We start from the raw sequence: 27066 nt of genomic DNA on the forward strand, positions 1-27066 counted from the left end.
GAAGATGTATGAGAAGAGTTAGAATGAAACTGAAGAAAAAGCAGCATCTATAAATTGACATTTTAGTTGCTGGTAGGCCCTAGGCATACTAAAAAATGTATTTTAAAGTGGAAAATAGAGTTTTCTACCTTTCTGAAGGCAACAAAAGACTAGTAATTCACAACACACAGTTTCTATTTCTTTCTCAATAGACAGAAGAGATCAAGAATCCTTGCTTAACAAAGCAACACTCGTTTATGTAGTGTCTATTCATGCTTCAGGCATCACGCACAACTTGGATGGAGAATGTGATCACTGAATTGGGTTTTAAAACGTTTGTGAAAATTTTCCATTATCTTTGAACTCCACTTTTCTAGCAACTTTTTGAAGCCCTCGTTGTCCAATCAGAAATGGTTGGATTGGATGCATGGGTGTGTGTTTCTCTGTATATTTCCCAACAAAATAAATAAAATTTTTGAATGTTCATAAGTAATATCAACTTATCGCAAATTAAATGTTGTACTGTAACCGACTCACTGAAATGAGGACCTACCAACCAAACCAAACCCACTGCCCTCAAGTAGATTCTGACTCATAGCGACCCGATATAGGATTTCCAACGCTATAAACTTTTAAGTGAACAGACAGCCTCATCTTTCTCCCAAGTACTGACTGATGAGCTTGAACAGAGAACCTGGTAGTTAGTAATCCAACACTTGACAATGCCAGCAGGATCCCTTGACCTGAGGTCAGATGGCACTAAGCTGTCGCTAATAAGGACAGATAGCATTTCAGGAATACTTTGGGTCAGTCAGCAGTAAGCACAACTTCAAACAAGAGGACGTGGCTGTGAGCTTTAGGGACAATATGGTGAGCAGCAAACAGGCCAGGGGGGTCCCTTCCACAGAGCCGCATTAAGAACTCAAGGGTAGTAGGCAGAAGACAGTGTTGCCCACCCACACTGCTGTGAAATATACCGCTACAGGTGCCCTATTCAGTAAGAAAAGCACCCAGCTCCGTGCAGCGGCAGAGCTAAATACAAATGTAACATCTGAGGGACAGAATTGGTATGCCAGTCCTGAGTCCAGTCACCTTACCTTCTGTCATGAAAATAAGGATTGCTCATATTTAGAAAAACGCATAGCAGGTGGGAATACTTCCTTTCCTGTCACAGTTTATCAGGGAGGGAGGAAGGGAGAAAGGGAGAGGGAGAGGGGGGGAGAGAGAGAGAGACAGAGACAGAGAGAGAGAGAGAGAGAGAGAGAGCGAGCCAGACAGAGAATAAGGGAATTATGAGTTGATTGAGGATGAACACCAGAAGTTGAAATAAAGCAGTGGACATAGAAGGCGGTTCTGTACTTTGTCTTACAGATAATAACACATCAGTGGCTTTCAACCACTGGCCCTCCCCAGGGGCCTTTGGTAATGCCTGGAGACCTGTTGGGATGCCGATGGGGATGAGGATGAGGCTGGGTGCGGTCGTGGAAGACGAGGCGCAGACAGAGGTGTTTCAAGTTCTACTCCGTCCTGCAGGGTGGTTTTGAGTTTGAAAGGACTTGACGACAGTGGGTGGGATGGGCGGCTGTTTAGGTCCCTTCAGTTTTCACGGACCTCCCTTGGTTTTTCTGACACAACAGAGACCCAGGGTCCTTTGGTGCCCTTCCTGCTGGGCCTCGGACTTCTTTTCCCGCGGCAGCTCCGAAGCCTTCGGCACTGCATTCTTTACAACGGCGTTGTTTGGGCCGCACGAGTATTTTCACTCTGTAAGAACACGACGGCGGCGGGTTCCGAGGAGCTGGCAGTCAGACCCGAGACAGCGTACTTGTCCACCAGGGAGGTTATCAGTGAATGGTTCCTAACGAGGAGGAGGGCGGGGAGGGCGAGCGACCTTGCACCGCTGCCGCCTCTCTGCCCCTGGAAGGAGGCTCCGAGGAGGAGGGACAGTGGCCGGGGTGGGAGAGGTCCCTGGCGGACGGCGCGTGACGCGAGCGAGCTCCGGGTGGGGAAGAGCTCCCTTTAGCCTCCCCTCGCCCCTGGTGGGGGAGGCCGAGCTGGGGCCCATTGGGGACAAAGCAGCCCCGAGCGGGGAAGAAGCGCGGGCGGGCTGCTGCAGGAAGGGGCGGGAGGGCGGCCTTTTGTCTCCGGGCGCGCTGCGGGGCGCCCGGCGGCGTCCACGAGTCCCGGACCCCCATAGCGAGAGTTTCGGAATCTGGGCGGAGCCGCGGGGGCGGGGTTTGTCGGCCACGCCCACCGGGAGCCCTTAAAAAGCGCCGGCGCGCTCGGGCTCGGCCACCGTCCCAAGACTCGCTGCGCGCCCCTGGTCCTGCCGTGCCGGCTCCAGCCCGAGACTCGCGTGAGTATGGCCCCGTGTCGTGTCTCCGCGGACCGCAGAGAAGTGGCCTCGTCGCCATAGCGTCCCGAGCCCTCTGATGTCGCCCTCCGGCCCGCCGGAGGGTCCTAGCGCCCGCCTCTCCCTGCGTCCCTGTCACCGCACACACCTGCCTGGGCCATCCCCCGCCCCGCCAAAAATGCGCCCCGGCCCCGCTCTCGCTTCCTCGGCCCCTGGGGGCAGATTATAACCGCGCGTGACCTTTTGATTTTCCAATACCTGCTCCTCAGGAAGAAAGGCGGGCTCCCGAGTGTCATGTTGCGGCTAATCCGCCCTTTAGGAGACGTGAGAAAGTAGCCCAGGGCTCCCGCCCCACCGGCGTGGGTTCGCTATCCGCAGATGGGGGAGGAGGGACAGAAGTCTGAGGCTGGGACCCCTCTGGCCCCGTATCACCGAGAACCTAGGGCGCCCTTTCTGGGGGCTGATGCGCGGCCTCGGGGGTGGTGGGGTGTTCACCACCCGCACGTCTCGGGATCCTGCCGCTGTGCGTGCTGTAGCGCTCAGGCATCCCTATTGTTCGGTGGTCCCTGCCCACCAGGCACCGAACCTTCAATGTTGAAAGAAAAGCAGTGAACGCCAAGCCTTTCGATCCCAGCCTTTTCCTGAACGTTCTACGATTCGGGAACAAACCGGGAAACCAGAGTGCCTGTTTGTGAAATTCTGCAACAGGTTCCGAAAATCACATCCTATCCGGAGATTCACGTTGGCAGCCCCTGCAGGCCCGACTACTGGGTCTTAGCTCTCTCTCAGGTTGTCACTGATACTTTATCAGTGCTTCTTAGTATTCTTTCTCCTCTGCATTCGAGTACCTTCGGATCTTTCAGAGGGCCGTTACTGGAGAGGCAAGATCTGCATTCCTTCAGACTTTGAAGACTCGAGTTGCCCTGGGTGTTGTGAGTGTGGTTGGACCTGAACCAAACATTGGTCTAACTGAAGGAATTTAAATTTAACTCAATAGATCTTGCCAACAGCTTCTACCTAAACGTTTCTATGTTGAATTAATGGAATGCTCAAAAATGTATTCTGCAAATATTGATGGAGCCCCTGATGAGCCTGTGCTGAGAGTATACTTGATCGGAATCCCAACTAGAAGAAAATCAAAATCACTTAGATTTTGGGAGAACGACGGTCTACTCTCTTAAAGAGTGACAGTTTCAGAAACGGACAGGAGCAGTTCTACCCTGCCTTATAAGGTCGCTTTAAGTCGACATTGATTCAGTACCACGCAAGGGCAGTAAGTGTGGGTTTTGTGTGTGGGGGTGGGGGTGGGGATGGGATGTAATTAAAAGCCAGTCCTGCCACTAAATCGCTGTGTAAATCTGTCCTCATAGTTTTTCTTCATCAAAAATGAGATCATTCAGATAAGCCAGGTATAGGAAGCAGAGCATGGCAGGAAGGGCAAAGCCAAAGTCACAAACCAAAAACCCACATGGAGGCAATTCCGACTCTCAGTGACCTTATAGGACAGTAGAACTGCTTGTTGGGGTTTCCAGGGCTGTGAATCTTTATGGAAGCAAAAGCGCCTCATCTGTTCCTCCGAGTAGCTGGTGCATTTGACTTACTGACCTTGCAGTTAGTAGACCAACTACGCCACCAGGGTTCCTTAGACTAAAATTGGGCCCAAAGTCACAACTTGAACATCCATTGGGTTAATCACCTTGGGCAGGCTACTTTACTCTGCCCTCAGTGATGTCATCTTATAAAACGGGTTGGATGGCACAAACCTTCCTGTGAGGCATGCTTCTGCTTGTACAGAGCCCAGCCTGGCCAGGGAGAGCTTCTTGGTAATTGAAAATTTCTGAAGCCTTTCCTACCACCAGCCCGCCCCCAACAGAGAGCTAGTAGCTCAGACTGAAATTTTACCTCCAAAGCCCTACCTGAGGGCCAGCTCTCTTCCCATTGCAGATGTTCACAGGTTTCCTCGGGTATTGGGCTAGTGTTTGTACAGCCTTGTTTGGGTCCTGTTGGAGAATCTTTTCCTTGGAGTCTATTCTGAGCATTTTTGCATGCTGAATCCCAGACTGCCTTGGAACTTTGATTGCCTGGATGAGGATCCCCAACTCTTGTTGTGCCGGGACCCCTTTGCCACTCGAATGAAGCCTTGATGCTATCTCAAAAACATTTGTAAAGGCAGAAAAGTACATGGTACCAAGTCCACTGATCCCAAACATTCCAAGGAATCTGTGGACCCTGCGTTAGGAGCCCTGGATTTATGGCAGTATCTTTGAGACTAGATTGTGGAAGGGTGGTACATCATTTACAGTTGTTTTAATTGTACATTTTAAGACCATGTGGGAACAGTAGTGGAAGTATATTGTGAATCACTACAAAGGCTATAGCATTTTTAAGCCATCTCACTGTACCAGTATTACTGCTGACTGGCTAACAAGAAGGTAGGAGCCTTGGTGGCGCAGTGGTCACATGCTAGTTGCTAACTGAAAGGGTGGCAGTTGGAACCCACCAGCAGTCCTGTGAGGGGACGACAATGATGTCTGCTCCCTCAAAGATCACAGCCTCAGGAGGTATGCAGGACCAGAAATAACCAACTTTAAAAGATCTTCTGCCCTGACTTTGAAGGTTAACACTATGTATGTGTTGCTAGCAGTGGTCTTATTTCAGGAAAACAGAGAATTTTGTTAATATAAGTATTCATTGATGGATCATTCTTAGATGACTTGGTCTCCACCCATAGTGTTTTTTGTCGAAAATCTGAAACTGGATTGCTTGGGGGACTCCTAGTGTATCTAGAGTTAAAATATGAATGGGTTGCCCCAGATTTGCTTCTTTGGGGATTCATGACCTCAGCAATTCACTTAATGACAGAGTTTTAGGTGCGCCCAAAGGAAAAGGAAGGCAGTGTTTGTGAAGTACTGGCTCTTTGCCAGGTACTTTACACACATTAGATGCCCGTGTCGGTCATATGTTGGATTGCTAACCTCAGTGTTAGTGATTCAGAACCTCTCTGTGCTCGAGGAGAGAAAGATCGGGCTTTTTGCTTGTAGAGTGACGTACAACTGTGGAAATCCACGGGGGTAGTTGTACTCTAGCCTATAGGGTTACCGTGAGCCACAATTGATTTGATTGAGGTGAGTTTTACAAACATCTCATTAAATCTTTACAACTCTCTGTGAGATGAGCTCATCCATTTCCAAGTTACAGCTGAGAATTTGAAGCTTGGAGGTGAAGAAACTTGGCCAAGATCATAGAGCTGATGGCTAGTTTTCAAACTATGATTCCAAGTTTCCTGCTCTTCCTATTATATATCAAGAGTGTTTTAAGATATGGCACGTGTACTGTAATTTCCATAGCAAACATTATTGATCACAATAATCCTTACTGGAATCTGGTGGAATTTCAGAATCCTTTTCCACCTATTTATGGGTTCTCACTATTAATCTGCCAATTGAAACCTGCTGTGTAAGCAAACCATCCAGCCTTCTGGTGCCTCCTGGTCATTGTTATGTTGTCTCTCTAGTATTTGTTTCTGTATCTCTATCACCAGAGTAGAACTCTCTGAGAAACAAGTACCTTCCCTTGCATCTTTTCCCCTCACCTCTTAGCTAGTATGTATGGTATAAGTCAGCATAAGTCCGGACCTCAAAATATGGAAATCTAGTGTTCACATTCCCATTGTTTTTCTTTCCTGTTGCTAGCCACCCCTGGGCCACTCTGTGTGAATCCAATTCTCAAAGATAGGTCAGATCTTGGAATTTACTGCCAAAGTCACGAGTCACCTGCTTGGGAAAGCCATCCAACACCCTTACTTTCTGAACTGCTGAATCTTTTTATGTTTAGTTTGCAGGAATGACTCCAAAATTTACTTAAAGCAAGCATACTTATGGCTACAGATTCCCTTGTGGAGTTCCTGTATCCTTTTCACAAGGATATAGAAAGCAGAAGTTCTTGTTGACTAGAAAACACTTGAAACCTTTTCTTGGCCAGTCCTGCTGATGTGCTAAATCATGCCTCCTTAGACTCACTGATCTTGGCCTCCTCAGGTGGAACTCTGCTGGTCTCGTCAGCCTCCACTCACCCATTCGTAGCTGTGGCCTCAACGTCCCAGACCCAGGCACTGCATTTGCTCCACTGGTTGCTTCTCCAGAGCCAAGGACGAAGGCCAACCTTACTTAGGGTAAAACTAGGTCCTGTACTACCACATGGCTTATGAAACGTTTTTAAATTAATACATTTATTTAAGGACTTCATCAATAGTTGTACACGTCCAGTGTTTACAAGGCTGCCCTATTCTACAGCAATCACTTGACATAAAGAAGTGAAGTCAGGAGTTAGCTAGATAAGGGAGGAGTGGAGGGAAGTTAGTTGCCTTGATGGAGAAGTTAGGGATACCATGAGGAGTGAAGATAGGAGATGGAGCAAGGGAAGGTGATCATTAATAGCCATGGCTAAATATGGACAAAGGCTACCATACTGAGTGTCCACTCTAGATAAGAGCTACAGTATTTCATTTAATTATCAAAACTCTTTAAGAAAGACCAGGTTGAGGATTTAGCTTTGATAGAAGCAGCCAAATGGAATCACCTGGCTAATCACTAAGATATGAAGTCTATCTTCAGATCAGTAGGAGCCCTGATGATGTAGCAGTCTTGGGCTGCTAACCACAAGGTCAACAGCTTGAAACCACCAGCTGATCTGTGAGAGAACAGTGAGACTTTCTACTCGACATGAAACGCTAGTCTCGGAACCCGCCAGGAGCAATTCTGCCCTACCTTATCGGGTCTCCATAAATCAGAATGAACTTAATGGCAGTGGGTTATTTTTTTTGTTTTGTTTTAATCCGTGGATCACTGGTTATCACTTAGGTGAAGAAGTAGACTAAACAAGAAGTTTGGGTAACAGAAGGAAAAAAACGTGAACAGGCACCGACTAAATGTAATTTCCATTTATTGACAGCACTCAATCCCTGGCCTTGCTCAAAGTGGTTGCAATCAGGGATAATGCTTTAGCAAGTGAGTTCCTTGGATTTCATTCAAAATTAGGCTGCCTTATCAGAAATTCTCCACTTTGCGATACAGAATTATGACTTGGGTCTAGTATAGTAAGACAGCCCTGTCTGTAGTAATAAAATGTCAGCTTCTGGAAGCATTTAAAAGATTTACAGACAGATGCACACCAGATCTTGTGGGTGGTAAAATGTAGACCTGAGACTTGTGGGTTTCTGTCGTTAAGAGTCTAAAATGAGATGGTAAATGAAAGACAGGTGGTATGAAAATGACCCGTGTGGTCATTCTGTGATTCTTAGAAGAACGGCTAACTTTACCATAAGGTGACTCACATTTAGACCACAGACATTTTCCCGAGGGTTAAGTCTTGGGAATTTGATGTAGTGTCTTAGATTGGGAAGAAGCAACAAAGAGAAACTGTTGATTCAGATGTAAGCCAAACTTTTCAAATGTATGCAGGGGAACAAATCCCAGTGCTGGAACTGTTTCCATACACTGGAAACCAAGCACAAGATGAAGGCAGAGAATAAGCCTCTACAGGGCCTATTTTGTGAGTTGTATTTTTAAAGGACTCAAACTCACTGCCAAATATTGACTCATAGTGACAGTATAGAACAGGGTAGAACGGCGCTTGTGAGTTTCCGAGAGTGTAACTCTTCAGAATTAGAAAGCCTCCTCTTTCTCCCTCGGAGCAGCTGGTGGCTTTGAACAGCTTACCTTGCCAGTCCAACACATAACCACTGTACCACTGGGGCTCCTGTGAGATGTATGGAGAGTGAAATTTCTTTTCTCCTCTCCCTTTTTGTAAAGTAGTGCATGGGGTTGGAGGAAAGCATTGAGCGCAGATTGCTCGGTGCAACTACAGTTTGCTGTGCCTGCTATCAGCTGTGTGAGCTAGTGCAACCACGAGGCCTCCAGGGAGAATGAAGCCTGGATTTTTTTTTTTTCTTATATGCCCAGCAGTGCCTCACACTTCCACCTACCAAATCAATGCAGAATAGGGTCACAGACACTAAGCCTAGAAGTGTAAATTTGAGCTGCATTCCTCAGGCAATTGCTACTGTCTACGTGGAGTTGCTATATTTGCCATCTGTTTCTGTGTCCCAGTAAGAGAAGGCAGAATTTTTTTAATACTTGTGGTTTTTGCGTGACGAATCAGACAAGTTTCTCCTACCCTGTTGTCGTGCAGCTCTGTTCGTTAGGAGTCTTTGTTTTTCTCCTCCTTGGATGCTGATCACAGGATGGATAATCTGAGCTGTCCTTTCCATCCTCAAGCCAGGCCATTTATTTACCTTGTTTTGTCTTCATTACTGCTGAGGTAGAGAGCGGTTTTCCCTTCTTTAAAGATGAGAAACCTAAGCCAAAGGTTTCCACAGAGTTCCACTGGGTTTCCAGCCTGCCGACCTTCCTGTATGACTTCTATTATTTCAGATAAATGAAATAGAAAATAATAGAAGTATTGGCACCACCACCACCACCACCACCCCTCACACACACACAGGAACCCTGGTGCATAGTGATTATGCATTGTGCTGCTAAAATCGCGAGGCCAGCAGTTCGAAACCACCAGCTACTCCTCAGGAGATAGACTAATTTTTGACTCTTGTAAAGAGTTACAGTCTCAGAAATATACAGGGGCAGTTCTGCCCTGTCCTGTAGGGTTGCTATCAGTCAGAACCAACTCTGTGGCAGTGCAGCCCCCATCCATCTTAGACAATCAAACATGGCAAACCTAGGGCGAAGCCTTCCGAGAGGAGGCTCTTTCACATACATTTTCTGCCTATATTCCAGAGAAAGTCACCCCCTCCCCCCAAAAAAATCCCTTGAAAAGCATTTCAACTGGGTGGACTTTTTAAAAGTCTGGTGACTTAGAAATTTAACTTAGAATCTGAAGATGTCACAAAGGTTTTAGAACACTGTAGCTTTTGTCATGATAATTGGGGATTATATAAGCAGCAGGAAAAAGGAGAGGTTACTGAGAACAATAGTTTAGTTATTGCTTGGGGAATAGAAAGTTAGGGTCCCCTCCTTGAAGAGAAAAGCTTGTAATAGAGTCATTTGGAAGTTGTTTTGATAGGTGTTTCCTGAAAAAGTGACACAGCCCATTTGGCTAGTGTGCCATGTACTATAAAAATTAGACAAGACTTAAAATGAGTACATTTAAGGTAATCCTGAATTATATTTTAAAGGAGATATTTCCTATTTAAAAAACAAAAAACCTATAGCAAGCCTGCTTATTGATGGCATAGGAGAGAATGAACATTATGAAATAGTTTTTTTAAGTTGTATTCAAAGACAACAACTACCACCACCACCACCCCTCCTCAAAATACAAAACAAAACTAGTGGCCATTTAAGTAGAGACTGACTCAAGGTGACTGACTGGGCCAGAGTATAGCACCCTGATCCACAAAGCTTTCGGTTGTTCATTTTTCAGAAGTCGATTTCCAGGTACTTCTACAAGGTACTTCTGAGTGGACTGGAACCACCAGCCTTTGGTGAGCAGCTGAGCATAGCAACATTTGTACCACCCAAAACTCCAAAGACTACCCAGTCTAACCTGAATCAATCTCTCTCTCTCTCTCTCTCTCTCTCTCTCTCTCTCTCTCTCTCTCTCTCTCTCTCTCTCTCTCTCTCTCTCTCTCTCTTGGAGTTTAAATGCAATTTTTAGACCACCTACACATGTTTTTTTTTTCTTTAAAAAAAAAACAACCCTCCAAACTAAATAAATCAAGGTCAAAGGTAAATGAAGAGCTCATGATGACATCCGTTTGTCTAAGTCCTGGTGTCATGTGGATGAACAGCAGCCGGTTAGGATGAGAGGCATCGGTTGTGAGTTGCCCACTGTGTTAACATGTCTCCATCTCTAAGCCATCCTGAAAGAAGTTCATGTACGGGGTCCCACCATTTTGACGGTAGTCCAGCGGAGCAACCATGCCATCTGGATTCATGTTCTCACCAAGAAAGTACTGGTAGTTTTTGAAATTTGCAAGGATGTGCTTGGTTTGCTCTGCAGCCCCTGTCATAAAAGGCTTCACTCTTTCTGGTTTCTGCTCTTCAAGTTTGCATTTGATTGATTTCATGTAGTCTTTGATGTACTTCTTGTAAGCTTCTTTTGTGAATCTGGTTTCCTGCGGTTGGTGGTTCATGATAATGTCAACACCAGTGACCACAGTGCTTTCTGCTGCATCACCATCAGGGCCTTCAGCTGAGGTGTTACCACCAATGAGGGAGTCACCGATGTTACCTTCGATCCCACTGACCAGCTTCCCCTCCACTTCCAGACACAGCCTGTCTGCGATCTCCCAGATCTTGTAGATGTCGGAGAACATCTCATCATGCTGATGAGGTCCTGGTAGATGATCACGGTGGCGGCTAGAGGGAGACAGCGGGGGCGCTAGCTTAGGAGGAGCTGGAGCTCTGAGCGAGCCCAGCACAGCTGGCCGGAGTGGTGCTCCTGGGAGCAGGGAGCAGGCGGAAAGCCTAACCTTAACCTTGATTAAAATCTAGCTCCTTGGTGATTGTGCCAAAGTAATTATGTGTAAAAACATGAGATACCAAGTTAGTATTCAGCAGTGCACTTTCAAACACGATGAAAAATGTCTGAACAATAAGCTCAGAATCTTAAAAGCCAACTGAGCTATTGGAGCTTGGGATTTCATTTTAAGTAATTGGGGTATCATTGTCCACAGGCCTAGAGTTGGCCTTTGGTTTCTATAGAAATTTTGAGAGATATTTGTTAAAACCAATGAGCATCCCAGAACATTGATAACTTTGGAGAAAAGTCACTATCACTAATTGCCCTCCAAACTCAAGCCAGCACAGGTTGCAGAAGCCAGTTTTAGGTCTTAGTTTTACAGCGTGGCTCAAATTTCATTCCAGATTTAAACAATGGAGCACCTGTCTCCGAGGACAGCAGTGTAAGAAACTACAAAAGGAAAGCTTGCGGCAAATATGCTCTGCTGCTAGCTATTGAGCCTGTGTGGATGCCTGTACAGCACCCTAGTAATACGTGTGGACTCTTGGGTTCACTTTGTTTATATCTCGCTACTGTGAAAGATGACTGAACTGCTAACCTCGTGCTAGCACCAAGCACATAACCCACTACCTTATCAGAGCTCCTTTTGTGGTAAAAAGTAAAAAAACATAAAGCCATTATTTTTGTTTTAATCTCCAAAAATTCTAGGGTTTTGAATTTGTATACCCTGCTCAGTAAGATGGTTTGCTAAGCAAGCTCCTGGTTGTTGTATAAAACTGTATGACAATTTTCTAAATGCTTGCTCTGAAGTTTGTTATGAATAGGCACTAAGCATGATAAGCCATCACCTTGTAGACAGTTACCCTTTGGTAAGTACTTTGCTAAGTGATATGGACCAAGAAAGGAATGAGTGCTTCTCCAGAAGAAAATCTAGGGGAGATACTGCCTGGAAAACAGCAAGAGGAAGGAAGCTGGAAAAATGCCCACCATATGTAATTCAATACAGTGGAAGCCGGACCTCAACACTAATCCATTCTAGACGGATCGTCAAGATGCAATGCTATAGCGTTCTGAATCAATCTTTCCCATAATAACTGAAAATGGATTAATCCCGTTCCTGACCACTTAAGTTTTCACCCTAACCTTGCCTTTTTATAAAAAACATTACACAGAAATTTCAAAGTAAATAAGTCCAGAGTTAAATTATATAATTTAAATATGAAACATTTATAAAGTTTTTAACAACAACATACCTTGAAATTGAGGATCTGGATCTGCAGACACGGATATGGAGAGTAGGTGTGGAGAGAGAGTCATTGTTTGCAGAATCCCCTTCCATAAAATCAACTGGTAGCTGCTTTTTAGGAGTTTTTTTTCCCCTTCTTTGCCTTTTTTCACTAGGACCTGGCGGCTAGCTTTCTCTAAAAGAAATGTGTTTAATGTGGTCTGCCATTGGTGTTTCCTTAACTGTTTTCTAAAAGGGTTTGCTAAATAATCATCAACAATATAGATAACACAGTTAGCCAGTTCCTTATCATGATGATTCTTTAAAAAAACAAAAAACTCTTGGAACCCGTTTTTTATCTAAAAACAGTACAAAAAGCCACAAAACCAAGAAAATTAAACAGCAAAATGCTTGGAATACAGCCACAAAAGGTTTAAACAAGGCATATTAACACCACCAACTAACGCCATGTGACCAAACCACAAACTTCTTTTGTTGATAAAAATCACGTGCATTGGAATGGATTCTGATGTTTTGTTCGAGCTCCAAAGCAAAATTTTCTCCACATTTTGCATCAAAATTCAATTATGTCGAGTACTGATGTGGTCGAGTACCGGGGTTCTATTGTAATTTTTGTTTTCAGAAAGGTCTATCTTTGGAAAATTATTGGCTTGTGGGTCTTCTTCCTTTTTTTAAGAAAACCAAACGTTTTTATCATGAATTGGATGGAGGTTTACAGAACTAATCAGCTTTCCATTCAACATGTCATTGTTTCATGTCATTGATGACAATCCCCCCAATGTAAAATGATGTGTCCCCATCCTTTCTGTGTTTCTGCTCTTCCTCCTTTCTTAAACCTTTGCATCTTGTACTTGACTAAACACCGCCCTTTTGGTCTCAGGGGGTTGATTTTTCTGAGGTGTGCCTAGTTCACTGGTGTAATTACACTCCTTACACATCTATTTTAAGGCTGAAAATTGAGCCATGTGCGTGAGTTTGTTTCCAGACCTGCAGAGTAGCTCAAGGCCATAGTCTTGAGGATTTTAGCAGTCTCTGACCAGTAAGGCTGGTCTCTTTTATGGTCCTGAGTTTATTCCACACTTTCCTCCCCTCTGCCCAGGACTTTCTAATAGGCTTCCTTTCAGAGCAGTGGAGGTGGTTAGCCTTTTGGTCTCAGGCCATGAGAATGGTGCTTGAGTTGTCTGTGAATCCATTAGACTGTCCCTTATGGATCTGTATGGTGCCCAATAACCAGGATGAGAATTCCCACCATCCCCCATTTTTATATTAAAGAACGAAGGTTCCTCAGAGGTCTTTTCTGCTCAGCTGCCCTCCTTTGCCTTTTCCTATCAAGCCTCGTTTGGGTTAGGAAAGAGGGTTCAGCTTTCTTTACCAACTGTTTCATAGAGAGACATGCAGCTCATTTGAGAGGACTCAGCAGGTAAGGTCTGAAAATAATAACACAGAGACAGAAAGTCTGAAAAGGGGAGTGGGAAAATAGAACTATTTCACTGTATTTTCAGATAACACCCCGGGTAGGGCAGACATAACAATAGGCCTTCGTAGGAGGACAGCTTTCTTTACTGACTAGGGCATCAATGTACGTTGACCGTGTGCAGGCAGACCAACCTGAGAATGTGGGCCCTAGATCACAGCTATTCCACAGCCCAGGATTTAGCTGCTAGCTCCACCATCATGTCAGGTCCTGTTCAGGTTTCCTTCAGACCTACACAACAATTCACGACATTTTACGTGTGGACTGTCCGCTCGGTCAAAGAGGGAAATCCTACTTTAGGCTGGCTAGCTGTGTTCCACTGGAGGGGAGACCCTGGGACTAGTGGGGCATTGACATTTAAATCATAGCCATCTGGGGGGTATTTGCTGTGGTTACAGCCAGCGCCCATGCATGCAATTAATTGTACTAGTCTGCTACAGTCTCACATAACTCCGGCAGACAAATATAAATCTTATTCCTGAAGGGCAATCTAGCACTTGCTTTTCCCCTAGAAAGTGTGTCATAGCTTGTGTATGTTAAATGCTAAGAGTGTAATGCGCTGTTACAGTGCATTAAACATAATGAAAACTTCCACCCAAACACCAGGTGTTTTGTTTTTGTTTTTCCTAATAGCGGTAGAGACTGAGGGTTGGGCGGGGCCGGCATTGTTTGCCTCTACACTTCCCCAGACCTCTCTGATGCTGATTGAATTGTTTGGATTGTTGCTGTGGAATTGTAACTCCAGTTTTCTATTAAATGCAGGTCCTCTGTTTGAGGGGGTGGGGGGGTGCACAGAGGCAATGTGTACAAGAGAAGTCAGAGTTTTCTAGGGAAGGCGTCATTTGGGAAAAGAGATGAGGCTCTTTTGGAGGAGTGCAGGCCCTCTAAAAGGAACGCGGCAGCGGCCCCCCAGTTTAACCTTCCATCTGGGGAGCCTGTCACGGACCTCGCACAGTTAACAAAGCCCTTTCCCCTCTAGGATGCCCGTGTGGGGAGGAGGAAACAAGTGTGGCGCCTGTGGGAGGACCGTGTACCACGCGGAAGAGGTGCAGTGTGATGGGAGAAGCTTCCACCGCTGCTGCTTTCTGTGCAGTAAGTATCTCCCGGGGCTTGGCGTGTGACCGGATTTGCGGGGAAAACTTGCGAACAAAGGTTGTGGTTTTTAAGATGGTGTAAGTGCGCAGCCTAGCAGCGAGGACAGTAGAGCGAGTGACTCGGCGCACTTCTGTCTCCGTGGGGGCCCCACAACCCTACGCTGCCTTCTACCCTCTCTGGGCTGTGTTTGGGGCGTCCCCGCAGAGCTGCTCTGAGCGCCTGTCTGTTGTGTGGTCCGGTGCCCGTTTCTGGCACGCCTTTGCTAACGGGAGTGAAGCTCCTCATCCAGCCTAGCTTTTCCCAGCTAGCCGGGCACCGCCTGGAAACCTACGCTCTTGCTTTCTACCACGCTAGGGATCGAGGTTGGAAAGATTAATTTCCTGGAAGCGCCAACTCTGGCCTTCTCTCATAGTGAATATGCCGAGGTACTTTGTGGCTACTGATATTCTAAACTTGAGGCTGAGGAACTTAGTGTGGGCTGAAAATCCCAGCTAGCCAAGTTAGGAGTTCCTATTGGTATCACATCGCAGAGTCTGCCTTAGACAGGAAGTCAGACATAAAACAGCATGCCACGATGCTCTAAGGACAGTAAATACCAGGGAAGGAGAGAAACAGCAAGCCCCCAAGTTTAAAAAAAGCCCAAGACACTAATGACAGCTAATGCTTCCAATTTAAACCGGTAGAGCAGCAGTTTAAGAAAGCTTTCATTAACCTTACTCTTGATTCAAATGATAAGTTTTTCCTTAATGAGGAAAAGGGCCTACCACTCTATCTGTAGGTACTTGCCACACTATAATACTTATGCAGTGGACATTATTGTAAGAAACTAGGAATGTTAAAAGTCAATGTCGTTACATTTGTGAGTAGTCTTCAGAAAACTCTCCTAATTCGAATGGTCCCTTCTCCCTAGGAAGCAGCACTCCCAGACACCTCCCTAGCATTACTACCTCACAGACAACAAAAATTTCCAATCACAGAGTGAAATGAAGCGGATGTTGGCTGCTTTTGCCTCTTCTCAGAGTTGGGTGAATCTTTTCTGCACGTAGAAGTTACTGATCTTTTTTTAAGGAGTGCATTGCCAAGTTTGTAACCAGGAGAGCATCATCAAAGAGGAAATGAAAGGGTTTTTTAAAAAGAATTGTTCTTAGATCCTTTTAGGTTATATCATAAAGGTAGCATGTGCTGTATGTCGAGTTCTTTACTGGTCATCTTTACTAAATCCAAACCAAGCCCACTGTAATCAAGTTGATTTCGACTCATAACCCTCTAGGGTCGCTGGACGGCTGCGTCTGCAGAGCGGCTGATGGGTTTGAACTGCAGCCCTGGGTTAGCCGCTGAGTAAGCCTTAACCACTGGGCCGCCAGCACTCCCTGATCATTTTTCCTACTCCTGCCTCTAAACAGTTGTCTCGTGACGTAAGCCTCTTAAGGAAATAACTCAGTAGTTAGAAACCACTGTGAACTTTAGTTTCTCGAAAGGGGTGAGAACTAGGGGTTGGAGGGTGGTTTTGCGATCATTTTCACATACCTCCACTTGCTTTGGTTAAGAGGTCTGTTTCCCAAAATGTCAGTTTTGTATTTGATCTGGCTGTTGAGGGCACTTGCTATTCTTCAACCATGAGTTGTCTCAACAGTATTTACTTTTTCAGTTATGTTCTAATATTCATTGCAGTAGTCACCCAGAACTCAAAATATTCATGATTAAAGGGTTTATTAAGGAAATCGACAGATTGCAATGTGTAATGTACATGAGAAATGCTCAGGGTACATTACAAAGTTCCCGTAGGGCTGCTAATAAATGTGTGAAGAGACGCCTCTCTGTTGCAAGCCTTTGAAGTCCTTCAGCTCAAGCTCCAGGGATCAGCAAACCCACTCCCTGAATTAACTGGCCAGAGGCAAAGGCTCCACAAGCCAACCTCATGCCCCAGAGCACCACTCTGTTTCATGCTACCGCTTCTGACATCACATGCTGTCTACATGCTGATATGCTGCTCCTCTGACATCACAGCTGTCTACTGAATCCAGGAGATTTACTCTGCAGGGATCACAGGATCCAGAGGATATGGCCACTCCTGTCTCTTGGAGGAGATTCTCCCCTCTTGCTCTCAGAGGGCTCCTTTGATACCCAGCAGGGCGGCATTCCAATGAATCCTATCACAGTCTTTCCATCAGCATTTTACCCTTGGAAAAACAGATGGTTTGGTGGGAGGAGTTAGAGATGCTGGCTAGAAGAGCCACATTAAATAATTCACTGCCCCTGCCAACAATCAATGTATGGTTTTAGCTTAACTTTCTCTTTAAACAAATAAAGATGATTTTCATCTGAAATCTTAGAAGCTTCATAATTTTAATTTGATTTTAAACCAGCCAGTTAATCCAGCCTTGCCTTCCTTCAGTCCTTCCTTTGCATCTTTCCTCCCTCTTTTAAATAAGGAAGGAAGAAATACCCTTTCCACTCATCTTTATTTCCAAGCGAGGGATTTCCAGTTGTCCTGTTGTGCTACCAATGAGCTCCCTCTGAATTTATTTTTCCCCCAATTGAAGTTTCAGAAAGTGAAATAATGTCTGAATAAAACATGATGACATCTGGCAGTTTTATGAAGTGGGATATGTGGAAATGTCTCGTGGCAAGAAATCCATCGAGAAGGAATGCGTTCTCCTCTGGGACAAGGGGAAACAAATGCAGGCGCTCCTCAGACACACGGGTCACTGCTGGAGGGGGTGCTGCAGGGCTGACGGAATCATGCTTTTCCCCATTGTGGACTAGTGATGAAAACTAGAGTTCTAGATTTAAAACTGTTTTTATTTTCTGGGGAGAGTGCTTTTCAGGGAGGAAGGGTTACAGCAGCAGCTCCCCCAGAGGCACCCAGCTACCCTTCTGTTCTTCATTAGGTTGTGATTTAACAACACTTGGTCTGTGCTACAGAGGACAACACTAAACCTACAGGTTGGGGAGAGGGGCCGGCCATACAGAAACAAACCAAGAAGGAAAAAGAGAGCGAGGGGCTCTCTTCCCATACTGACACACCACACCCTGAGGATGACGGCCCTGCATGGAGCTGCTAAAGCACAGAGAGGCTTGTAGGGCTGACAGCAGCTTGAGGCATGATGTCCCCTCACTGGAGCATACCAGGACAGAGGGCAACACTGGGGACACACAGCTGGGGAATGAGTCCTATCTGAACTACCCCCACAATGGGGCGAACCAAGAAGGGAACAGATCACCAATGGGAGCAAAGCAAAAGCACAACCCCCTGAAGAGCCTCATAAATAGACTTTAGGCTAGGAGGGGAAGTTCCTGGAACCCCCAGGACCAGTGAGGAAATAGTCATAAATGTCCGTGGACAGACCTGGAATTATAGTATATACTCATGTATAAACTGAATTTTTCAGCACACTTTTAATGTAGTTTTTGTGGTAAAATTAGATGCCTTGGCTGATATCCGGATCATCTTACACTTGAGTATATATGATATATATGTTTGGGGGGGGGGGGTTGCTAGTTTTTTGTTTTTTTCTCTTTTATTAAATCTTTTGTTTTCTCTTTGTTTTGTCTCTGTTATTGATGTTTTGCCTACCAATATAAGATAGGCATGGGAAGCAAGCCCGAGGAGGAAGCGGCAGGATGATGGGTCTGGGGGGGCCGTGGGGAGAGTGGGGGGAGGAGTGGTGAGCAAACAACACCATAGATAAAGGAACAACTAAGGAATTAACAGCAACAATGAGGAGGACCTAGAGATTCCAGTGGTGTTGGAGCAACAGCAGTCTAGCTGAGAAGAATTACCAAGAGGCACAAGAAGGGCAAGCGTGATGGCGGGACAGGAGGAAGGTAAAAGGAAATAGAGGAAAGATCTAGGAAGCAAAGCTGTGGATAGAGGTATAAACATATGTGTGCACTTATGTAAACATTAATTCATAAAAATAGAGGTATTGACATATATTTCTATGACAATACATTGAGGAAATGGATGGACTTTGGGCCTCTGCTTAAGCCCTCCCTCAACGCAAGAACACTTTGTTCTAACAATCTGGCATTTTGTGATGCTCACCTTCCCAACACGATCACTGAAGATAAAATGGGTGCATAAAAAAATTGTGGTGAAGAAAGCTGAAGGTGCCCAGCTATCAAAAAATATAGCATCTGGAGTGTTAAAGGCTTTAAATTAAATAAGTAGCCATCTAGCAGAGAAGCAACAAGCTCATATAGAAGAAGCATACCAACTGGTGCGATCATGGGGTGTCATTGGAAACAGGTAACAGGCACCAGAAGACCCAAAACAAACATGTTGAGAATGAGGGAGGTCGGAGCACAGACCCAAAACCCAACTGTAGACAATAGGACATCCCCTCCCAGAATGTCACAAGGAAGGGATGAGTCAACCAGGGCTCAGAATAACACTGATGCAACACAATATTCCTCTGGTTCTCTGAGGCTTCCTCACCCCCCACTATCATGACTCCAGTCCTGCCTTTCTTTCACTTTGAAGCTAGGCTGGAGCATGTGCACTGGTACAGATAAGAGCTCACGACACACAGAATCCAGGTCAGATAAACCCCTCAGGAACAGAATTGGGAGTAGCAATACCAGGAGGGAAGAGGGAAGGAGTGGGGAGAAGGGGAGGAAGAGGGAACTAGCCCATTAACAACCCACCCCATCCCCCACCCCCAGCCCCTGCCGCAGGGGGAATGAACAACAGAAATGTAGGTGAAGAGAGACAGCAGTTGGTGTAATATATGAAAACACTAATTTATCAAGGGATCACAAGGGGGGGGAGGAGCTGATACCAAGGGCTCAAATAGAAAGTAAATGTTTAGAAAATGATGGCAACATATGTACAAATATGCTTGATACAATTAATGTATGGAATGTTATAAGAACTGTAAGAGCCCCCAATAAAAGGAGAAAAAACAAAGGTCGAGGAGATTGACAGGGAATGTTGAAGCCCTGGTAGCAAGGCGTTGATAGGACATTCCATTTATTCATTTAATTATGGTCATCTCTGCAACTTCTCACTCTTGCAAATCATATTGAAAAGCGTGAGGCGTCTGGGTGTTCAAGCTCCAATGCATTTGTGAAACAAAGATAACCAGGAAGCAGCTAAGATGCGGCGGCCCTGATGGCCTTTGGGAAAGGACTTATGTCTTCATATTTGTAGACTTCGTGTCACTGCCACCATGGGTTTTAAGAAAGCCAACATCTTTCAAACATTTTTTTCTTTGAAAGACCCTGAAGTATTAACTTTTTTCCCTTCAGTGGTTTGCAGGAAAAATTTAGATAGTACAACCGTGGCCATTCACGATGAAGAGATCTACTGCAAATCCTGCTATGGGAAGAAGTATGGGCCCAAAGGCTATGGCTATGGTCAGGGGGCTGGCACACTCAACATGGACCACGGCGAGAGGCTGGGCATCAAGCCAGAGAGGTGAGTCAGGAGAGGGTGTTACCTTGAGGAAATCACTTGGAACAGTTAATGTTGCCTGGGGAACAGGAACCTGGGAGTTTCTGGACTCTTCGTTTAAAGTAAACAAGCAAAAGGTGACTTGTGTTTCCTAGTGTGACTGATCTTTCATGCCCAAACCATAGTTCTGACCCTAACACAGTTCTTACTGATATGTCCAGTGATTTCTAGTCCTGGCTTCGTAGCACTTAGAGTTGATCAACGAGCCATGATTTTCTCAACAAAAAAAAATTACATTGACCATTACATTTTGGAACACAGATGCATGAAAACAAATGATAGAGAATTTTTTTAAGTCAATATCATGTATTTTCATGTGCTAAAGCTGTAAAAATTTTCTAGTCACTGCTATGTAAGTGTTTCCTAAGGAAAAAAATGTTCCTGAACTTAAAAATTCTTAAAATTATTTATTTTCATTTTTTATGACACTAGCATTAAACTTCAAAGGTTTTAGTATCAAAGTAGAAAGGTGCTAAAATTTTTTGTTAAATGAGTGTGCTTATTTCATCTTTTAAATAAATAATTTCTTCTTTTGGAATTTCCTCTTGATGCTGATGTAAAAAATTTTTTTTTACTTTTAATGCATTTGTCCCCTAGTTAAGTTTTGCGTCTTTCACATCCATTTATTTTGTAGAAGACAAAATTGGTTTAAGGTCTCAGTAGAGAAACTGGTAGGTCTCTCCTTGGGCAAGCCCTTAATTGTGCTTTACAAGGGTCTGGGTTCCATGTACTGTGAACATATGTTAACTCGTGTCATCTTCCCTGATACTTTAGAAGGTTCAGTTCTCCATCTTCCTCATGAACAAATTAAGACTATGAGAGAAAAGTAACTTGCATAGCATCACTGTATCTAGTGCTAGGATGAAGTCTAGCATTGAATCCTGTCAGTGTGCTTGGCGGCTCAAGAGGAAGTGAGAGGTGTTTGTCCACATCAAGGTACCTTGTAAGACAGGCCTGGCAATTTACTTTTTAAAAAGCCACTGGAAACTCCAGGGAGCTACCCACAGGGTCACCATGAGTTTGAATCAGTTCCTTAGCAACTGGTACTGTTAACTCTAAACTATCTTAAAACACTATGCTATATGGCATGCCTGAAATAACTGTTATTTTGTATTTAGTGTCTATTGGATGCTAAATAAATTTTCTTTATTTCCCACCATAACTCTGAAGTATAGGTACTCTGTTCCCCCACTTAATAGCCAAGGAAACTAAGGCTCAGATGTCACATAGGTAACTAGCACGGGCAGGATTTGAAAGCATGTCCATCTGCCTCCAGCCCTATGCTTTCCCAATGTGTGGTGGGTTTAAGTAAGACCCACCTCTCTGTGCTTTGGGGGATTTCTGTGCACACAGATTTGGGGCCCTAGTGCTTTGTGTAGCAGTTTTCCAAGGGCTGACTCATCAATAGCAAACTTATAGTTACCCCCTGGTGCTCTGGCTACCTTTGTCTAAGATTCATTGTCTCTGGTTACACTCTTATTTATCCAACTTGTTAAAATGAATACTTGTCTCTGAAATTGTCTTTCAACCCCTTAAAAACATTTAGGCCTGTATACTGTCATCCAAGCCAAACTAACTCATTCTTAACCTTAGAGTAAGTTAATGATTGTAACCATAAATTCAAAGCATTTTAACCGAGACCATTTGCAGTCAGACCCACATCCAACTTATCTGTTTCCCCCATAATGAGCCCTGTGTATTGGCCTAGGAGCCCAAGTGGCATAGTGGGTACGTGTTGGGCTGCTAACCACAAGGTTGGCAATTCAAAACCAGCAGCTCCAAGGGAAAGAGAGAAGGCTTTCTACTTCTGGAAGGAGTTACAGTCTTAGAAGCCCATAAGGACAGTTCTACTCGACCTATAGGGTCACCATCAATCAGTATTGACTGGGTGGCAGTGAGTGAGTAGACATGTTGGCCTGCTAGACTTGCCTTTTCTCCTTCTTTGCCTTTAGGAAAAGGTATATCGACTTCCTTTCTCTGGAAGCCTCTTAGTGACTCTGAACTAGATGAAGCATGGGTGGTCATAACAGGATGATTTAGTCAGGAGAAGTACACATTTTTACATGGACCTCTAGACAGACAAACCCAAGTAGGCAGGAATATTGAATGCATACAGACCTGCATTCTTCAGTTCAGGCTCACCAAGTTCCTAGTTCTCTAATCCTTCATCAGGTAATCTAGCATCCATTGCTTTTGTTTGTATAATAACAGTCTAACTGTATAATAACAGTAATGAGATGAGCATACCCAGAGCTTACAAAGTTATAAAAAACAGATAGAAGCGACTCTGTGTCAAATCCTTGCTAACAGGTATCGATGCTAGGCAGATTTGGAAGTTGTTTTTGTGAGTATAAATTAATTCTGGGTCATCTTTTAAAGAACTCTTTTAAAACTACAATAAGTTATGAATTAAGTATATACTGAAATTACAGGTAATTGAGGAAGGCAATTTTATGAAATCTTACTCTGAATTATTTGTTAGAATAAAATTTCCAGTGGCTATAACAAATGTGAATATTTTTAACTAAGTAGGTAAAAATGAAGATTATGTTCTGTGGAAACTTGCATGATTCTAAAAATAGATACAGTGGAGATGGAGACAATTGAAGATATATGCAGTTAGTATGGAATTGTTTTAAGAAAATACACTATTTTAAAATTATCATTTTATTTGCTCTTAAGTACGTAACTTATTTAATAATATGTAACTAGGTAAACTGTAATTGGCACTTAAGTGCCTCCTGCTGAGAGTCAAATGTTGTTTTTGTATCTTGTAACTAGTTTATAAGGCTCTGTAGATGTCCTCAAAGTCCGAGTGTTCTGTACATAGTGGGGACGCCTTATTGGATGGTAAAGTAATCTACAGAGAACAAAGAGCAATATAGTTTACCGAGTGACTTGTCATTAGTGATTTTTTTAAAAATTTAACTGCTTTTATTTTTTAACAGAGAAAAAGTAGAAGTATATTACATAGTAATGGACACATTTTCTAAAGTATTTTCCAATGGAGAGCTTAATTTACCCACATTATACCCTACTGAATGTATCTTGAGAAATTAATTTGTTAAAACCTGCTTAGCTGTTGTAATTACAACCTACTTGAGAAAATAGGACATGTTTCAGGAAATTTTAACTGTATGTTAGCATTTAACTATATGTAAAGTAAAGCTAGGTGTGATTTCAGTGGTACAAATGATGTTCAGTCTATCTGGGGTACAAATAAGTACAATGGAGGGAGCTTACAAAGCATAGCATGATTATTTAGTTGAAGACCTCGTACTGAAGATGCCTACATTTAGCGGGGTTTAGACATGTTGCTGTTAGGTGCCCTTGGGTTGGTTTTGGCCCATAGCTGCCATGCACCGCAGAAGGAAACACTTAGCTCCTATGCTTGAGTGCATTGTTGCAGCCACTGTTGCAGACATGGATGGATAGATATCTGTGTGTAAACAGGATTACAGGCACATCAACTTGAAACCTTGTCTGTCTTGTAATCATAAGACCACTAATAGGTCAGATAATAACTCTGGGTTACATAATAACACCTACACTAAGATTACCTTCTCCTTTTTCCTTTCCCTGTGCTGGCCTGTGAAGGCCTCCGGTCATGAGACACTGACAATTATACCCTAGACTTCCTGCCTTGTGGATTCATAGGCAGGAGGTCATAGCCACAAGGTCAGCAGTTCAAACCTGTCAGCCCCTCCAAGGGATAAAGATGAAGCAATCCATTCCTATGAACATTTACAGCCTCAGAAACTATATGTCGAGTAGATTCCGTAGCAGTCGGTTTAGTTTGGGTAGTTGGAAACTCATGCCTAAGCCTTTTCTCTTTTCCACAAGTGTTCAGCCTCACAGTCCGACAACAAATCCAAACCCTTCTAAGTTCGCTCAGAAATACGGAGGTGCTGAGAAGTGTTCCAGATGTGGGGATTCTGTGTATGCTGCTGAGAAGATCATTGGTGCCGGGAAGGTAAAGTGTAATTTTGAATTAATAACGGGATGGTTCCTCTTCGTCCCCTTTCCATGCCCTCCAATATCACCACAACTCTCTGAGATGCACTGTTCTATAAATAAGAGCCTTTGATTAAATGCTGTAAAAAAAATTCCTTTGTGAAGTCACTCCCATGATTTGACAAATCTTCTATGTTCAAAAAAAACCCGACACCTGTGTTCATAGGGGGAGCTCCAGAAGTCTGCCAACTGTAAAGGCCAGATGTTAGCAAATCTGGAATCTGCAGTCTGTGCGATGTAGTGAAGCCAGCAGTAAACTAGTCAGGAGACCTGGTGCTATAACTGCGGAGTTTGAGCGCCTGTCTTCCCAACAAGGTAGCATGCCACTTTGTAGGACTAGGTTTGCAATGGGCACTGGCAGTACTCTTAAGCACATCCCCCAGCCCACAGCTCCTGTGGGTAGTTTGAATTCAAATGGGTATGTGGCCAAGAGATGTAGAGACGGGGGACAGCTAATTTCAGCCTTCTACCTGGAACTAGCAGTCACATTTCATCTTCCTACGCTTCTATTTTGCCACAGTATAAGGAGGGGTACACCTCCCAAAAAACCTAGATTTTTTACACCCCCTTCAAAGCTATATATTTAATTTTCTTTACAAAACAACTTTTTCACCTTCAAAGTACTCTCCATTACACTTAATCCATTTGTCAAATGTGCGATTCCATTCTTGGAAATATTTTTTAAACTCGTGTTGGAAAACTGAAAGCACCTCCCTTGTTTTTTCTTCATCTCTTCTACATCATCAAATCGCTCCTGTCTTGTCCCTCTGCATTCACGTGGGGTGCGGTCAGGTGAGTGCGGGTGCGTGGCACAAGAGAGACATGCTGTTTGCACTAAGATGACTGTGTGAGCAGATGCATTGGGGTGGTGGCAAGCCAATCCCCAGTCTGCCACAAATCAGGCCTCTTTGGTCAGATACTATTAGGCATCTTTTCAGAACCTCTAAATAGAAAGCTTGATTAATAGTCTGACCTGATGAAACAAACTCCAAACACACTTTGAGTTGACATTTTTATCCATTCGGGAAATAGGTGAATGTTCAGAACAAGGTTTGTCATCAATTGACATTTCACCTATTTTGAACCAAGAAAACCACTTGGACACTTGGGTTTTTCCCATAGTGCTGTCCTTGTAAGCTGTGTTCAACATCACAACAGTTTCTGTGGTATTTTTCCTAAGCAAGAAATAACATTTCACAGCCCCACACTGTTCTAAATTTCCCATCATAAAAAAACCCATCTTTGCGCAAAAGTGTTTTCACAAAAAAATTCACTGTGACCAGAGAGAACCTTCCCAGGCGATTCCACTGGGTGCACTAACAGCGCGTTGCTTGATGCTCACTTAGTGGGATAAATGCGTACTATGAAAGGTCCACCTAATGGAGTTTTTTTCTGTGTTTTGTTTTTTTGGGGTTTTTTGAGGGGGTCGTGTATACCCCTTCATATAAATTACTGCCCCAAAAAACCCAGGCCTCTCAAGTATATTAATTCACCTCTTTTTCTAGCCCTGGCATAAAAACTGTTTCCGATGTGCCAAGTGTGGGAAGAGTCTTGACTCCACAACTTTGACTGAGAAGGATGGCGAAATTTATTGCAAAGGTAAAAATATTCATAATGCTTACCCATATACCTATTCCATGCTAGATATTGGTGATAGAAATATCATCAGCTTTCCTTTCTTTCATTAAGAACTCCAAAAACAGGCTTTTAGTAAACATGAACCATTTTATATGAAACAATAAAGTTCTTGATCATCTAAAAACTCCTTTCAAAACAAAATAAATGTTTTCTTTCAGCCTATTATTTTAAGTAAAGCACATAAAGATAATCTAAAAATATATACATTTTATCTTGCCCAGTTTTTATGCCTGCAACTCAGTGGACCCACAAGCTAAACACTGGAACCCTAGAACACTTGAAATTGCTTTTACAAGTTTTCACATGGCAGTTGATACCTTAAAAGACATTGCACAATTTGGTTTTCAATTTATGGTGGTCGGGTATAGCTAGTAAAACTTAGTGGACTAGCCCTTAATACTCTTCTTTTTCTTTTTTAGGATGCTACGCAAAGAACTTTGGACCCAAAGGATTTGGCTACGGCCAAGGAGCAGGGGCCCTCGTTCATGCGCAGTAAAAGTGTAACCCCCATTACCGGGCCTCACACTGAGACTCTTCATAATGTAGGCACAGATAATCTCTCAAGCTCTCTTACCACTAAACTGCTGTGAAATGCTGGCAGCATTGAAGTGCTGTATGATACTCTACTTAGACAGACTGGCTAACTTGGGAGAAGATAGCATTGTGCCCTTTTTGCTTTATTTGCTAGCATTTTGAAGAACTATTTCCAGATTGTCTGTTTCAGAGAGGCTGAGAGGTTTAATTCTTTATAAACCACAGTTGGTGCATACTAGGCCTGCCCTTCTTTGGCCACCAAGTCTCTACTGACAACAACTTCTCACAGATCACTTCAGGATGAGATCCTTGGAGAACCCTTCCCCATGGGGAGAGTATATCATCTTAGGTGCCCACAAACTGCCTATAGAGAATCCTGCAATTGTTACTACCCCGTGGCCTCATTTCTGTGCATGGTGCCCACAGAGACTGCATGTCCCTTGACAAAGCCACTATTGCCCAGCAGTGCACAGGTGCTCCTGTGATCAGTGGTAGGATGGGCAACACCGTCTCTCTTGCTGGGGCCTCTACACGGTTTCCAGTCCTTGTGGCATCTTTTACAGTTTAAATAAAACTGAGCTTCATGTAGGTGTTCAATGTGTTTCAATTCACCTTTTGGAGTAACTGCTGTGATTTCATGTAGTGGAAAATAATTAGGTTCCCTACCTCTTTTATTTGTTAAAGAGAAATCAACCCAATTACACAGGTGGCTCACTAGGTCAACGTTTACATTTCAGCCGTAGGCAGGGATAACTGTGTCTCCAGAGTGAGGCCTCTTAGCTAAAAGGCATCACCATTTC

The 27066-nt window shown here is 44.0% G+C and overlaps 2 protein-coding genes across 2 annotated transcripts; one reads left to right on the forward strand and one right to left on the reverse strand.

The window, feature by feature from the left end:
• Nucleotides 1-2217: 2217 nt before the first annotated feature.
• Nucleotides 2218-26854, forward strand: CSRP2 (cysteine and glycine rich protein 2). Its single transcript, XM_075551250.1, has 6 exons — nt 2218-2332; nt 14507-14619; nt 19876-20044; nt 23924-24053; nt 25600-25693; nt 26152-26854. Exons 2-6 carry the CDS (start codon nt 14508-14510, stop codon nt 26226-26228), a joined length of 582 nt encoding a protein of 193 aa, XP_075407365.1. The 5' UTR covers nt 2218-2332; nt 14507; the 3' UTR covers nt 26229-26854.
• Nucleotides 10179-12124, reverse strand: LOC142451400 (translationally-controlled tumor protein-like). The gene is made up of 2 exons (XM_075553224.1): nt 12061-12124; nt 10179-10786 (listed from the first exon to the last, which is right to left on the reverse strand). Exons 1-2 carry the CDS (start codon nt 12122-12124, stop codon nt 10179-10181), a joined length of 672 nt encoding a protein of 223 aa, XP_075409339.1.
• Nucleotides 26855-27066: the final 212 nt, after the last annotated feature.

This window comes from Tenrec ecaudatus, chromosome 6 (genome assembly GCF_050624435.1).
Source record: "Tenrec ecaudatus isolate mTenEca1 chromosome 6, mTenEca1.hap1, whole genome shotgun sequence".
Lineage (NCBI taxonomy): Eukaryota > Metazoa > Chordata > Mammalia > Afrosoricida > Tenrecidae > Tenrec > Tenrec ecaudatus.

What these genes read in the sequence shown, in the direction of transcription:
- LOC142451400 (XM_075553224.1), bottom strand. Translation starts at nt 12,124, where the DNA reads ATGACTCTCTCTCCACACCTACTCTCCATATCCGTGTCTGCAGATCCA. An exon ending in TCCAGATCCTCAATTTCAAG is followed by an intron (nt 10,787 to 12,060) that starts GTATGTTGTTGT and finishes CCCTGCTCCCAG; the next exon opens with GAGCACCACTCCGGCCAGCT.
- CSRP2 (XM_075551250.1), top strand. Translation starts at nt 14,508, where the DNA reads ATGCCCGTGTGGGGAGGAGGAAACAAGTGTGGCGCCTGTGGGAGGACC. An exon ending in CTGGGCATCAAGCCAGAGAG is followed by an intron (nt 20,045 to 23,923) that starts GTGAGTCAGGAG and finishes CTTTTCCACAAG; the next exon opens with TGTTCAGCCTCACAGTCCGA. An exon ending in TGGCGAAATTTATTGCAAAG is followed by an intron (nt 25,694 to 26,151) that starts GTAAAAATATTC and finishes TTTCTTTTTTAG; the next exon opens with GATGCTACGCAAAGAACTTT.